The sequence below is a fragment of the Rana temporaria genome, chromosome 4, assembly GCF_905171775.1.
Source record: "Rana temporaria chromosome 4, aRanTem1.1, whole genome shotgun sequence".
NCBI classification, from domain to species: domain Eukaryota; kingdom Metazoa; phylum Chordata; class Amphibia; order Anura; family Ranidae; genus Rana; species Rana temporaria.
In genome coordinates this window covers 112,736,036-112,752,614 of record NC_053492.1, presented here as the reverse complement: position 1 = coordinate 112,752,614, position 16,579 = coordinate 112,736,036, and the positions used below count along the sequence as shown (strand labels likewise).

The following is a 16,579-nucleotide window of genomic DNA, read 5'->3' as shown; positions in this document are numbered from 1 at the left end:
TTTATAATCTAGAAATAGACCGTGGCCATCTTAAGTGTGGGCATCATGAAGCCAGACTGTATGACTTCCTGGATTTCAGCTTTGCATATCTCGCACATGCTCAGTGCACAAGCAATGTAATAGGTTTCAGTCAGGTTTGCAAGGACTACTGGGAAACATGATGCCTATCCCAGAAACCCTTGCAAATAGCCTAGGCAAATAAGGAGGAGGAAGTAATGAAGGACTACAAAATAAAGGTATTTACAAGCAACAAATTAAATAAAAATTGTCCATTCTGAACACTATGAGATTAGAGCATGCAGCACAGACAAACATAAAAAAATGGGTGGAACTCCACTTTAATAACACTACTAGGCCAAACAATCAGCAGTGCAGAGAAAGGACCCTACAGGATCTCCCCTCACTGTTGCTCACATATGTATCACTGCAGTCCCTGAATAATAGATCTGGTCCCTTCTTAGAGTAAATATAGTAAATAAGAGGAGCTGCGCTCCTGCGCTCAAAATAATAAATAAAAAACAGTGACAGTGATAAATAATTGCATACACCACTTAATGAATAAAGATATAAATAATCTCTAGAAAGTGATCTAAAAGTCCATATAAATAAGTATAAATACTCGGTATAGGCCACCACTTGTCGATGCAGTTGGTAAATGATAGAAGGGTGAACCTCAATATTGATGTTAATCTGTGACGAAACGTTCATCGGGAGGTTGACGCGCTGACGTCATCGCTAGTGGACGGGTGTCTGCATGCCGGACGGCTTTACAACAATTTTATGAATGTTTTTACCCTTCATTTTTGTAAGTGTATCTTTTAACTTTATTAAACCCTCATACCTAGTTTGAATTGCACTTTACATGTACACAATTTGAGTGTTCTTCCAACTTTGGGTATACGATTGTTTCCTTGGTTGCCCGGTGAATTGAGCCTATCCAGTCTGTTTTCTCTGCTTACCCTTGGAGTTGGAGTTTGATGCAGACTCGGAGTGAGATCACCATACAAGCTTCATATAGCTTGCCATCTGGTAAGCAGGAAAATCATATGGTGGCGGTAGACGTGTGTTGGTGGTGTCAATATTCAGGTTCACCCTTCTATCATTTACCAACTGAATCGACAAGTGGTGGCCTATACCGAGTATTTATACTCATTTATATGGACTTTTAGATCACTTTCTAGAGATTATTTATATCTTTATTCATTAGTAGTGTATGCAATTATTTATCACTGTCACTGTTTTTTATCTTTACCCTTCTTAGAGTGTTGGCCCAGACAAGACTATGCAGGAAGTTTGTTTGCCTCTGTTTTCTGATCTGGTAGACAATAAGGCCCAGATTCTCAAATGACTTACGCCGGCGTAGCGCCATGTACGCCGTTGTAAGTCCGAATGAGAGCCGTCGTATCTATGCGGCTTATTCTTAGAATCAGTTACGCATAAATTCGGCTAAGATACGAGCGGCGTAAGTCTCTTACACCGTCGTATCTTAGGGTACATATTTACGCTTGCCACTAGGTGGCGCTTCCGTAGATTTCCGCATTGAATATGCTAATGAGCTAGATATGCCAATTCACAAACGTACTTGTGCCCGATGTAGCAAGATACGTTGTTTACGTAAGACATACGCCGGCGTAAAGTTACCCCTCTTAAAGCAGGGGTAAGTCATGTTTGGTATGGACGTCGGAAACGTACGAACAGCGTCGTGTTTTACGTCGTTTGCGTAAGTCGTCCGTGAATGGGGCTGGACGTAAGTTACGTTCACGTCGACTAGGCATTGAGCGGGCATAATTTAATTTGAAAATTCGACGTGATACTGAGCATGCGCCATTCGAAAAAAGCGTCATTTACTTGGGGATATGATTAATTTACATAAAACACGCCCCCCTGTTCCTCATTTGATTTAGGCGCGCTTACGCCGGCACATTTACGCTACGCCGCCGTAACTTTAGACGCAAGTGCTTTGTGAATACAGCACTTGCCTCTCTAAGTTGCGGAGGCGTAGCGTAACTACGGTACGCTACGCCCGCTTAGATTTAAGCCCCCCTACGAGAATCTGGGCCTAAATTGGTAAACCATTCACGAAAAAGCACTCAAGTCTAATGACATCGGTGTGTACATATAGTACTTGGAGGGTTTCAATGTCAGATATGACCTTTGAAATACGTAATTTCCATTTTAATGGCAACACATTCTGAAAATAAAATGATCTATGTTAAATCTGAGCCATCGGTGTAAAAAACAGTCATACTTTATGTTCTTCAGCCAATGTTAGTAATGTGAACTGTGTTCTCCTAGTTGAATCCTGCTCTAGATGCATGTATGAGAAACTGGGCCTGGGTAAAAAAGAGCACAAAAAATCTAGACGATGCAATGGAGACAGATGAGAACCGGCGGTGCTTTGAAAATGAGGAGCGAGGCACCTTCTTTCCTGCGCAAGGTTATGCCATCTTCAAGCCTAGCTGTAAGTCATATTTTTTCTACAGTGTTTCTTAACATTGACCTTCAACAGCACAAGCTTTCATAACTTTAGGTTAGCAGCACATTTTTGCTGATTACTACAAGCTTGAAGGCCTAGCCATACTTGTGCAGTTTTTGGCACATCAGATTGTTGTGGTAATAGATCTTCAAAGTGTATCCAAGGGACTCAAAATGCATCTAACTTATTGCTTCTAGTGCACTGCAAAGGCAATATATTTGTATTACAGTGTGCTGGGGAGCAGGTATATTTGTTTTGTTGTTCATGTGAGCTGCGGTGTCCTAGGAAATTGATGGAATCACACAACAACCTGCATACAACTATCTGGTGAAAAGCATTGTCAGCAGGATGAAGCCTCGTACACACGACCGAGGAACTCCACGGGCGAAACACATCGTTTTCCTCGTCGAGTTCCTTGTTAGGTTGTCGAGGAACTCGACAAGGCAAGTTTCTCCATTCCCGTCGATGAAATAGAGAACATGCTCTCTTTTTGGCTCGTCGAGTTCCTCGACAGTTTCCTCGACTAAAATGTACACACGACCGGTTTCCTCGGCAAAAAAATATCTCCCAGCAAGTTTCTTGCTGGTTTTTGCCGGGAAACTCGGTCGTGTGTACGAGGCCTAAGATGTAGGAGTAAATCTCTCAGCCGGAGCTCCAAGTAGCAGTAAATGCTGCCAGAAGTAGAAGTAGATTTTTTACATGATAATGTGATGTCATAGTGTGAATGGGTCCTATGTCCTTTTTGCATTTAAAGTCAACTCTAAATGTAATATACAGTATATATTTTTTAAGGACAGATAGAATTTTGTAGGAAAGTCAGATTCATATATTTATATTTCTAAATTAGAAATAAAATGGAAATATTTGAAAAAACAATTCCAGTTATTTTTTCTTTCATGCTGCCCCAGATATTTATCCAAAACATATTTAACAATGCTTTGTGAACACAAGGATAGCTCAAAAGTACAGTTTTATAAAACATAATGGAATGGTAATTCTCATGATGGATGGTTTTGTGTAACATTAAGGTCAAATCAAACTTGTTTTTCACAGACTGTAGCACAGTGGGACAATTTTCCCAGTTTTGCAATCCCAATCATTTTGATTGACACATTTACATGGATGTTTAAAATTCATGGATTAAATGGAAATGTCAAAATCCATAAGTGGAGGTACCTCTATATTAAGAAACAGGTCAATAGGAATAGGAGGACAACTTTGCCTACACTTAAAAAAAAAAAGGTTTAGAATAGACCATTGCCATATTTCTATTTTTATACAATCAATTAAGCCTGGCTTAAAGTATAACTAAAACGCAAACTTTTTTTTGTTTTGGACTAAGTGGAGATGGATTAGAACGCCTGTCAGATTTGTACTGCTGCCTGTGTCCCATTAGGGAGATTAACTCTCTCTATTTGTCATGTTTTACCGCTATCACCAATTGTGAAAGAAAATCCCATGTTCTGGGTTGGCCCCGGGACAGGAATTAAGTGGAAATAGTCCAGTTGGGACACCAGGGATTCCCTCACTTTAGAGGAATTTCCTTGCATATCCTGTTGTGGATAAGGGGTTGTAAAGGCAATTTTTTATTTTTTTTAAAATAACAAACATGTTATACTTACCTCCACTGTGCAGCTCATTTTGCACAGAGTGGCCCTGAACCTGGTCTTCTGGGGTCCCTCGGTGGCTGTCTCGGCTCTTCTCCGCAAGAACTAACCACCTTCATGCAAACTCTCTCACATGGTGGTTAGTTCTTGCGGGCGCGCTCCCGTGATACAGCCGTGTTATCACTCGGCCTCGCCCCCGGCGCATCATTGGATGTGATTGACAGCAGCGCGAGCCAATGGCTACGCTGCTTTCAATACATCCAGTCTAGCCAATCAACAGCTAGGCTGAGCGGCGAAGAAGACGTTGGGGGGCGAGCGCAACAGGTAAACAGGCTCAGGTAAGTAAAACGGTGGGGTCCTGGGGGGGGGCGGTATTGTCGGATGTTTTTTCACCTTAATGCATAGGATGCATTAAAGCAGAGCTCCACCCTAAAGTGGAACTTCTGCTCATTGGAACCCTCCCCCCTCCGGTGTTACATTTGACACCTTTCAGGGGGGTGCAGATACCTGTCAAGACAGGTATTTGCATCCACCTCCGGGAGTCCTCACTGCGGGGATTCTGCAGGTAGTGCGTCACTTCCCGCCCCCGCCCGCTGTGTTCTGGGAAGCACTCGGCTCCCAGAACACAACGGGGACCAGTGAGGATGGCGCTGCGCGATGCACGCATACGCCATAGGGAAAGGGGCAGTGAAGCCGGAGCACTTCATTTCTTGATTCCCTCACCAAGGATGGCAGTGGGGGCAGCAGAGTGACGAGCGATCGCTCGTCTTCTGCTACCGACGTTGCTGGACTCCACATCGCCCAGAGGCGATTCAGTTTGCATGTGTTGTGCTTTACAAGTTTCTCACTCACTCACTCAGGACAGGTAAGTGTCCTAATATTAAAAGTCAGCAGCTGCAGTATATGTAGCTGCTGGCTTTTTTTATATTTTTCTTCCGGCGGAGATCCGCTTTAAGGTGAAAAAACACGAACCTTTAGTGTCCCTTTAAGTGAAGGGAAATCTCCACAATGGGACACAGGTCGCAAAAAAACCTGACTGGGTTTATACCCTTCCCCTACTCTGATGGAAAAAAAGGTTTGGACTTTACTTAATAAATAAATAAAAAACATTACAACTGGATACCGAAACTTCAAGATCCTTATAGCTGTATTTATATGAATAAATGTATTTTTTTGTTTGTATCAAAAATGTTCAATAAGGCTAAGTGGCTTGTGTTCTGTTCTTTAAATTTCCATGTTTAATCTGGTGTATTCTGTCTTTCTGCTAAATTGTTCTGTAATCATTTCTTCTGGGTCCCTCATAGCATTCCCATTACATACACATGGACCCTGGCAACTATTGGTTCAACTGTCATTCCGAGTCCTAGAAGATGGTGGGCTCCTCTTTGCCTTATATGGTGCAGGCAATACCCCAGCATTGACCATAACCTTGGATGGTCAGAAACAGGTATTAACAACACTTACCTGCTTCAATTGGGCTGACTACTAAAACTGGGTAAAAGAACAGGAAGGAAAATTTTTCTCAATACAGAAAACAGTCAGAAAATGTCAGATTTTTTTTAAGCTGTAGAAATTAAAGGGGTTGTAAAGGTTCGTCTTTTTTTTCCTAAATGGGTTCCTTTAAGCTTGTGCATTGTTGGTTCACTTACCTTTTCTTTCGATTTTCCTTCTAAAAAAATGTTTCTTTGTTTGAATTTCTCACTTCCTGTTTCTCCTCAGTAAGCTTTCCACCATTATCCGAGCGGTGGAAAGTCATTTAGAACAGCTTACTGAACACCTTACTGAGGAGGAACAGGAAGTGAGAAATTCAGACAAAGAAAACAAAGAAAAAAAAACATTTACAAGGGAAATTGAAGGAAAAGTTAAGTGAACCAACAATGCACTCGCTTAACCCCTTCCATACCGCGCCATAGGGAAATGACGGCGGCAGGAACCCCTCGCCGATCCGGGTGGACGTCATATGATGTCCTGTGTTCCCCGCGATCTATAGCACGCGCGTGCCAGCGGCAGCGCTCGTGACCCGGCGTGGGTGCCCGGCGGGCGCGATTGCCGCCGGGCACCCGCGATTACCGGTAATCATGGCAGGAGTGTGGATCTGTGTGTGTAAACACACAGAATAACCTCCTGTCAGCGGTGAGGAGACCAATGTGTGTTCCCAGTACAGAGGAACACACATCGGTCTCCTCCCCTTGAGAGTCCCCTCCCCCCTACAGTTAGAACACACCTTAGTGAACATATTAACCCCTTCAGCGCCCCCTAGTGGTTAACCCCTTCCCTGCCAGTCACATTTACATAGTAATCAATGCATATTTATAGCATTAATCGCTGTGTAAATGTGAATGGTCCCAAAAATGTGTCAAAAGTGTCCGATGTGTTCGCCGCAATGTCACGGTCACAGTAAAAAAATCGCAAATCGCCGCCAATACTAGTAAAAAAAATTATAAAATAAAAATGCCATAAATCTATCATCTATTTTGTAGACACTATAACTTTTGCGCAAACCAATCAATATACGATTATTGCAATTTTTTTTTTTATACCAGAAATATGTAGAAGAATACGTATCGGCCTAAACTGAGGAAAAAAAAGTTTTTTTTTTTTTAAATTGTGATATTTATTAAATAAAAAAGTAAAAATATTGTGTTTTTTTTTTAAATTGTCGCTCTTCTTTTGTTTATAGCGCAAAAAATAAAAACCGCAGAGATGATCAAATACCACCAAACTAAAGCTCTATTTGTGGGGGGAAAAAAACATAAAGATTTAGTTTGGGTACAGTGTTGCATGACCACGCAATTGTCATTCAAAGTGCAACAGCACTGAAAACTAAAAATTGGTCTGGGCAGGAAGGGGGTGAAAATGCCCTGTATGGAAGGGGTTAAAGGAACCTATTTAGAAAATAAAAAACGAACCTTTACAACCCCTTTAAATAGAAATCTGAAAACGTTTACTTCTCTGGCTTTTATTAATTTGCCAAAGTATTACATATTTATTTTCTGCCTTCTTTTAATGACCCTTGTTCATCCTCAGGTACTAGAAGCCTCTCTACTGGACAAACTAGCACATTCCATGACCTTCCCACCTGGTATTTGTCTTAAAGACTGGCACACTGTGGATATTCAGATACAGGCAAATCAGCTTGTGCTGAAAACAGAGGAAGCAACATCCTCTATGGACATACCACCTGCTGATTTCAAAGCTTTGGAAGATGCATGGATGGATCCTAATGCATACATTTCTGTGGGTGGCATGGCAGGTAAATGACAACCCTCATGTGCCTAGATGTTTGACTTCTGGGTTCTCTGTGAGCTTCCATTCCCATATATGGTGCATAAGTATAAACATAATTATATGGGTAATTTACAAAGCTAGGACAAAGACACTCAAATACAAACACCACATCCCGTATAGAGAAGGGGGAAGAAGGGTAACAAACCCTGGGACTTTAGACGGTGTCCAATTAATTTGGGTAGGAATACAGTAACAGCATTTGGGGTTTCAATTTTTATTATAAAAGTAAAAAAAAACAAGCACAGGTTAAAAACCATCCATATGTAATACATGACACTTTTGTCAAACGCATACAAGGCTGCAGTAAAATCGCTCTACATGTTTCGCTCGGGTGAGCTTCTTCAGGAGCTTTCGATGTTAATGCAGATTATGCTGAAAATCACAAAGGAACATACAACGGATGGAACAACAAGTTAGTTAGTTTGAAATCTATAACATTCAAACAATAAATCAGACTGTAGTTTTTATTGGCTAAATAACTAAATAGAAAGTTATCAAAGGGTATTTATGACTAATAATCAAAAAATGAATGAAACATAAATAATAGAGTGCGAGCTAGGCAAAACTCACCTAGGCAGCCAATCGCAACCAGTGTAGGAATGGTTAAAAAATTATCTGCAAAGTCTCATGAAAGTCCACATCCAGGCACAGCCACTCATTCACATGGGTCACAGGAGGGAAAGAACATTTGATGTCCCTAGAGTGTGAGTATAAGAAGAAACCATGTAAAGGGACCTACATGAAATCACAGAAGTATGGCTGTTGTCCAAAAATTGGCATGATTGTCCCTGTATACTGTTTCGCTAGAGGAGCAGCGTTGTCACCCTAGGATTACACCTACTCTTCTTCTCCTCATTTCCATCACATAGGGGGAAAGATTATTTTTGTAGTTCACAAAGGATAGCTGGGAAAGAAAATAACATTGTTTGAGATTTTAGGTCACTACATAAGAAAATCAATGCAGCTACCACATCTAAGTACTGGTATACTGCAATGTATTACATTTTCATTCTTTGGTTTAGATGCACTTTGTTTAAGACATTTTTGCTGCCAAACAGTGGGAGGTGTTGGACCTTGCACAATGTCTACTTGCCTGTAGACCAAATAGTGACCATTGCTGTTTTGTCAATATCATTTTCAATTTATACCAACTGTGAAACTTTTTTTTTTCATGTTGTATAGAGTTAGGGAGGGTTATTACCCCTGTTGGTTTTATTTTTAACATATGTGTCCTGTAGTGGAGATTTCCCTTCACTTCCTGACTCATAGGCAAAATAGAAAGTGGGAGTAAAACCCTCAAAATCAAGGAATCCTAGGTTATTACATGGCCACTAGTGTCCCCATTGAAAGATTTTCCCTGTATCCTTGCTCCGGTGATGACCGAAAGTTTGTGGGGTTTTTTTAATTTTCACTTGGTAAAAAGAACACTTAGGGGTTGATTCACTAAAGGAAAAAAAGATTGCATTCTGCACGTGCACTTGCTCCAGAGCTTAGTAAATGAGTAAAAGCTCTGCTGACATCCATCATCCCATCATCCCATCATCCCATCATCCCATCATCCAAATCATTTTGTTCATACTGTCAGTATACCTGATGCTGTACTGCACTGGTGAAGTATGCAACAAAAAAAGATGAGAATTTTTCCCAAAAAATTACAACTTTAAAAAAAAAAAAACACCATGCCTCTTACTAAATACCTTGGACAGTCCTAACATTTTAGGGCAGGGGTCTTCAAACTACGGCCCTCCAGGTGTTCCGGAACTACAATTCCCATCATGCCTAGTCATGTCTGTGAATGTCAGAGTTTTACAATGCCTCATGGGATGTGTAGTTCTGCAACAGCTGGAGGGCCGTAGTTTGAGGATCCCTGTTTTAGGGCATCAAAAAATTAGGCCTTCGGTACATCAGAATTGATACATTTTCAGATATATACCATAGTTTGTGGACTCTATAAATTTAGCCCAAAATGTATTCTGCTACATTTCCTTGGTAAAAATAACCCAATTCAGTGTATATTATTTCCTCTGTCTGAAAGTTATAAAGAACACAGTGGTGTAGTGGTTAGCACTTTCACCTAGCAGCAACATGGTCATCTGTCTGGAGTTTGCATGTTCTCCCTGTGTCTGTTTCTTCCAGTTTCCTCCCACACTCCAAAGACATGCTGGTAGGTTGATTGGATTTGTCCAAATTGGCCCAATGACTGCACCAGCACAAAAAGTGCCTTGAGGCGATTCAGTTTGCATCTGTAGCGCAATGCAAGTCATTCACTGCATCCTGGCCAGTAAAAGGAGCTAGATTAAGAACATCAGAACCTCCCTGCTCACTATGGTCATACGCATCAAGGCCCACGGGTAAGAATGCGTTTATAAGCCTTGTTCAATAAGAACAATTATTTATTTGTAAAATAAAATGAAGAACAACAATTTTTGATTTACATTTTCAGTATTTTTTTTATTTATTTAGCAAAAAATATAAAAAACAGTGGTGATTAAATACCAGTAAAAGAAAGCTCTACTTGTGCAAACAAAATGAAAAAAATGTTGTTTGAGTACAGTGTTGCATGACCGCTCAATTGTCATTCAAAGTGTGGGAGTGCTGAAAGCTTGAATTTGGCCTGGGCAGGAAGGGGGAAAAATGCCCAGTATTGAAGTGGTTAAAAATTGTTTGGGAAACCTTTATAAGAGACAGAGGGCAGGTCTTATCACTGAAACTTCCCATAATTTATTCTATCCAAGGTTACAGTTGTAATTTCCGATTTCAGTTTATAATTTGTAATTTCCCATGTCTTTTTCAGAACATTCAGAACAAGGAAACCATTTTTCGGGGTGCATGAAGATCAGTCTGCAAGGAACAGCCGTAGACCTGGATACAGCCCATTACAAGCACCCTCATGTCCGCAGTCACAGTTGTCCTATAGCAATATAGTTGGGACCCAAAAATATGATGTTTGCCCCCCAATATCCAGATTTTTTTTAATAATCTTTTGAAGATTTCTTTAGGTTTTTTATATCTAAAAAGTGTTAAAATGATTTGTTTTAGGTTGTTTAGGTCACACATTTTTTTTAGGCTGGCCTTATGGTGAAACAAAGTAAGAACAGTTTAAGTTTCCCAGTGGGGATCTAGGATCTACCTTATTAGCAGATTCATTTGTAGTGAGCATTGCGCTTGTTCAAGAATAATGGCCCTTCCAATTGCCATTGGATCACACATATCAGTCAATGCCTTTTCTGCCTTATATTGATTAATATTGTTTTCAAAGTATAACTAAAGGCAAAACTTTTTTTTAAAAATTTAGGTTGTCCTTAAAAAAGTAATATTGGGGAAATCTTCTGGTGATCCCTTAATTTGTAGGAATTTCCTCTCACTTCCTGTTTGGCTATGGGACAGGAAGTAAAGGGAAATCTCCACATTGGGACACATTTGTCAAAAAAATAAAAAATAAATCCCCCTGCTCTATCTAAAATGAAAGAAAAACGTTTTGCCTATAGTTCTACTTTAATTCTTAGTGAATATCCTTAATGTTGTTTGGAAAAAAAATGGATGCTGTCATTATAAAATAAGCGAACAGTACGTTGTACCTAAACTGCACAATCATTGTTAGTAAAAAGCTGATTAAATATAAATATTGTACTATGTAATACATTGTATTAGTAATGACTAATTGTAGAACGAATCTATAAATACTCAACTGTTTCTAGCTTTTGGTACGATTTTCTATATTCAAATATGTAAAATTTGATCAGCATTAAAATATATCGAAGAGATGGAAGTCTTTTACCTTCATGATGGCTAATTTGATGACAAATAAACAAATTTTTAAGCCAATATGTGTGTTTTTTTCAAGAAACTGTATGTTGATTATACAATCATAAGAAAGGTGGTGTAATATTGTGTTTATTTTGTGTGCCATGGATGCAACCACTTAGGGCACAATGGGCAGCAACATATTGGCTCTTTAGAATTATATTTACGGTATTATTATAAAACAGGTGTGAGATTTCCATATTGAAAAAAAAACTAAATTCACTTTATAAATTTGTGTGATCTGGGTAGCCAAAAGATTTGAGAGAGGACAAGCGATAATATTCAGAATTCAACAAACAGATTATTGGTTTATTCTTAATTTATTCACAATTAAATCAAGTCTGCATTCCCTATGCCCATTCCTTTCTTTTTTTGACCTCCTCCGTTTCCCTCTATTTTTCTTTTCCTTTCACTTTTCTTTTTGTCTTTCCTTTCTGATAAGTTTTACCATATTTTCAATGGATACTTTGTTATTTCAAACACAAATGTGTGCATTTTAACTGGCATTACCCTATATATCCAAAATAATAGAAATAATGGAATATAAACAAGAAACAAGAGAAATTGTAGTCTACAGATAATCTGCATTAAGGGCCAGTTCATGCCAAATGCAGTTTCGTACAGTTTTGTGTGCATTTTTTCTGCACTAAAAATGCATGCAATGGGCCAGCTTCTCAGTGGAGATACGACGTATCTCTGAGTTGCGCCGTCGTATCTATGCGCCTGATTCATAGAATCAGTTACGCATAGATTTCCCTTAGATCCGACAGGTGTAAGTCTCTTACGCCGTCGGATCGTAACTGCATATTTACGCTGGCCTATAGGGGCGTGTACGCTGATTTACGCGTCAAAATATGTAAATGAGCTAGATACGCAAATTCACGAACGTACGCCCGGCCGACGCAGTACAGTTACGCCGTTTACGTTATGCTTTTAACCGGCGTATAGTTACCCCTGCTATATGGTGGCGTAAGTGCGGCGTACCAATGTTAAGTATGGCCATCGTTCCCGCGTCGAAATTTGAAAAAGTTACGTCGTTTGCATAAGTCGTCCGTGAATGGGGCTGGACGTCATTTACATTCACTTCGAAACCAATGACGTCCTTGCGGCGTATTAGGAGCAATGCACACTGGGAAATTCCACGGACGGCGCATGCGCCGTTCGGGAAAAACTTCAATCACGTCGGGTCACAGAACATGAGCATAAAACACGCCCCCCTGTCCCACATTTGAATTAGGCGGGCTTACGCCGGCCGATTTACGCTACACCGCCGCAACTTACGGAGCAAGTGCTTTGAGAATACAGCACTTGCCCGTCTAAGTTGCGGAGGCGTAACGTAAATCGGATACGTTACGCCGCCGCAAAGATACGCGGATCTACGTGAATCTACCCCATAGTGTTTTCCATGTATTCCAATGCCTCTAGTTGGCGCCATGCACTCAGTTTCAGGTCAGTTTCCGGTGCGGAAACTGACTGCGTGTTGTGAACTAGAGCCAACTAGAGGCATTGGGATACATGGAAAACACTATGAGCTAGATTCAGGTAGCTCGGCGCTTCTTTTGGCCGGCGTATCGCATCTCATATGCGCTACGCCGATGTAAAACAGGGAGCCGAGACCAGTATTCACAAAGATCTGGCGCCGTACGTTGCACCGGCGTTGTGTAAATAGGCCGGCGTAAGCCTGCCTAATTCAAAATAGGCAGGTAGGGGCGTGCTCCATGTAAATTAGCCGTGACCCCATGTAAATGAATGGCCGTTCGTACGGCGCATGCGCACGCATGCTCAGAATCACGTCGCAAATACTCCCTAAGAAAAGTCGGCTCAATGCTTTCGACATGAACGTAATCTACGCACAGCCCCATTCACGTACCACATACGTAAACTACGTAAAATTTGACAGCTGTTCCGACGTCCATACCTTAACATTGGCTGCGCCTCATATAGCAGGGATAACTGTACGCCGAACGTAAGCCTTACGTAAACGGCGTAGAGGGCGCAAGTACGTTCGTGAATCGGCGTATCTAGCTCATTTACATATTCTATGCGTGAATCTACGGAAGCGCCCCTAGCGGCCAGCGTAAATATGCACCCTAGATACGACGGCGTACTAAGACTTACGTCGGTCGGATCAAGTAGGAATTCAGGCGTATCTAGTTCCCTGAATAGCGCGCATATACGACGGCACATCTTTCAACTTACGCGGCGTATCAATAGATACGCCAACGTAAAGGGTATGTGAATCTAGCTCATTGCATGCATTTTGTGCAGAAAAAAAAACACGCACGGAACTGTACGGACCTGCGTCTGGTGTGAACTGGCCCTAAAACATGTTTAGATCTGCATTTGAAATTAAAGTAAACACGTTTGTTTTTAAAGAAAACTATGGTTAAATGGCATATTGTGCTGTGTGTATATGGGTAAAGTGTTTTTTTTTTTTTTTTGTGACCACCTACTACAGAAGGAGCTTTAACAAAAATACATGTTATATGCATGTATTTGGGAAGTTAAGTAGAAGTCCCTTATGCAGGTTCTATTAACATGGCAATGATACACTCATCCCACTCTTCACCACCAAGCCTGATCCCCAAGGTAACAATAGTACAACAAACCAGCTTGGTTCCCAAGGTAACAGTACCACCATTGCTCACCACCACCTGGACTGGTCCCCAAGATAAAAGTACTATCACCTTGGAAATTTGATTGGTAACAGTACTAGCATCACTGCCAGCACCTATCTTGACCCTTAAGTGACCGTACAGCCATTACCACTACTAAGCCTTGTCCCCAAGTTAACATTACCATGATTGCCACCACCATCCGGATTGGTCCCCAAAGTAAGGGTACTATCACCTAGCGCCTTATCTCTAAATTAACAATGCCAGCATTACTACCAACATCCAACTTAATCCTTAAATAACAGTACAGCTATTAACACCGCTACTATAACAGAAATCCAAGGGAACATTATCACTAAAGCTGGTCAGATGGGTTGAATACTTGTTACCTCGGTGCACAATATGGGTTCTCCTGGCAGCTTGAAGGTCTTGTAGTGACATACAAGACGACGGGTGAAACCACAGAATGAGACTGGGTAGTAGGTAAGCCAGACGTGTGGAATGTTTGCAGAGGCGTTTCACAACACAGGCCGCTAGAAAGGTAAGTACTTTACGTTGCCTTTTTTTTAGGCATTTTATTGCATAGAAGTAACCCTGTGCTGAAAGGGTTACTATAAAACGTATCTAATACCAAAACTTTATTTTTAACCCTGTCAAGTTTTTTTGCTCCTATCTAGGGCTGTTACTGATTAAAATTTTTGTGTTCGATTTTTTTTAATCGACTAATTTCGATTTATTATAATGCACATACATTTTTCGGATCACCGCCATATATAGTCCCCACTGTAATATCCACAGACATCTCCCCCTCTGTAATATCCACAGACATCTCCCCCTCTGTAATATCCACAGACATCTCCCCCACTGTAATATCCACAGACATCTCCCCACTGTAATATCCACAATCTCCCCCACTGTAATATCCACAATCTCCCCCACTGTAATATTCACAATCACCCCCACTGTAATATCCACAGACATCTCCCCCACTGTAATATCCACAGACATCTCCCCCACTGTAATATCCACTGACTTCTCCCCACTGTAATATCCACTGACATCTCCCCACTGTAATATCCACAGACATCTCCCCACTGTAATATCCACAGACATCTCCCCACTGTAATATCCACAGACATCTCCCCACTGTAATATCCACAGACATCTCCCCACTGTAATATCCACAGACATCTCCCCACTGTAATATCCACAGACATCTCCCCCACTGTAATATTCACAGACATCTCCCCCACTGTAATATTCACAATCACCTCCCCCACTGTAATATACACAGACATCTCCCCCACTGTAATATACACAGACATCTCCCCCATTGTAATATCCACAATCATCTCCCACACAGTAATATCCACAATCATCTCCCACAGTAATATCCACAATCATCTCCCCCATTGTAATATCCACAATCATCTCCCCCACTGTAATATCCACAGACATCTCCCCCACTGTAATATCCACAGACATCTCCCCACTATAATATCCACAGACATCTCCCCACTATAATATCCACAGACATCCCCCCACTGTAATTCACAGACATCTCCCTACTGTAATCCACAGACAACTCCCCACTGTAATATGGTCCACATCTCCCCCACTGTATAGGAAGATTAGTGCTTGCTTAGTCTTACCAGAGAAGCTGGTCGAACACGAGCAGTTGAGGCCGGGTGATGACATCAGCGCACCACTCTAGGCTCACCTAGGCCGTCGCCAGGTGGACCAAGATGACCGCCGCTCCTGGAGCTAGGCTGAAGCCGTGGCCTTTCCTATGGCCGAGGCAGCAGTGGAGCTCCGTGAATCACGTGGAGTGCCGATCCGCATATGGTGAACCGCTTGGATCACGGATAATTTACGATCTGTTGCACCACTAGTACCGATCACAATAATTCAGATTGATCAAAAAAATTTACGATTAATCGAGGAATTAATCTTTAATTTTGCACAGCCTTAGTCCTATCAATTATATCTGACCAGCGCTAGGAATAAAAGGTAAGCTATTTAAAAAATTAACCCAAGTAAAAGTGCAGTTTGACCAATTTTTTATATAAAAAATGAGGTCAAAACCATCTGGTGAGCTATCGGGAGTAAAGTGGTGATACATCAAGGCAAAAAGTGGTGAAGCAATATTATATTGATTAACTGCTTGCCGACCAGCCGCCGCAGTAATAAGACGGCAGGTCGGCTCTGCTGGGCGAGATCACGTCGATATACGTCATCTCGCCGTTCAGCCAATAGGGGCGCGCTCGCCTCTGACGCGCATGCCTGGCGGGCGTGACCACCGCCATGCACCCACGATCGCCCCGCGATCGTTTGTTACACACAGCACAACATACAGCTCCCGGTCCTGTCAGGGGGAGAAATTACTTATCGTCTGTTCATACAATGTATGAACAGCGATCAGTCATTTCCCCATGTCAGTCCCACCCCCCCTTCAGTTAGAACACACCCAGGGAACATAATTAACCCCTTCCGCGCCCCCTAGTGTTAACCCCTTCCCTGCCAGTGGCATTTTTATAGTAATCAATGCATTTTTATAGCACTGATCGCTATAAAAATGCTAATGGTCCCAAAAATGTGCCAAAAGTGTCCGAAGTGTCCGCCATAATGTCGCAGTACCGATAAAAATCGCTGATCGCCGCCATTACTATTAAAAAATATATATTAATAAAAATGCCATAAAACTATCCCCTATTTTGTAAACGCTATAACTTTCGCGCAAACCAATCAATAACCGCTTATTGCGATTTTTTTTTAATGAAAAATATGTA

At 41.3% G+C, this 16,579-nt stretch overlaps 1 protein-coding gene across 1 annotated transcript in view; it reads left to right on the top strand.

Annotated features, from left to right (window-relative positions):
- SHBG (sex hormone binding globulin) overlaps positions 1-10,795 on the top strand; it is a 62,266-nt gene extending 51,471 nt beyond the window's left edge. The window contains exons 6-9 of the mRNA XM_040348800.1: positions 2,296-2,461; positions 5,388-5,530; positions 7,111-7,336; positions 10,166-10,795. Of these exons, the coding sequence (XP_040204734.1) occupies positions 2,296-2,461; positions 5,388-5,530; positions 7,111-7,336; positions 10,166-10,296 (666 nt within the window). The 3' untranslated portion in view covers positions 10,297-10,795. The remainder of the gene's footprint in view (positions 1-2,295; positions 2,462-5,387; positions 5,531-7,110; positions 7,337-10,165) is intronic.
- The last annotated feature ends 5,784 nt before the right edge of the window (positions 10,796-16,579 follow it).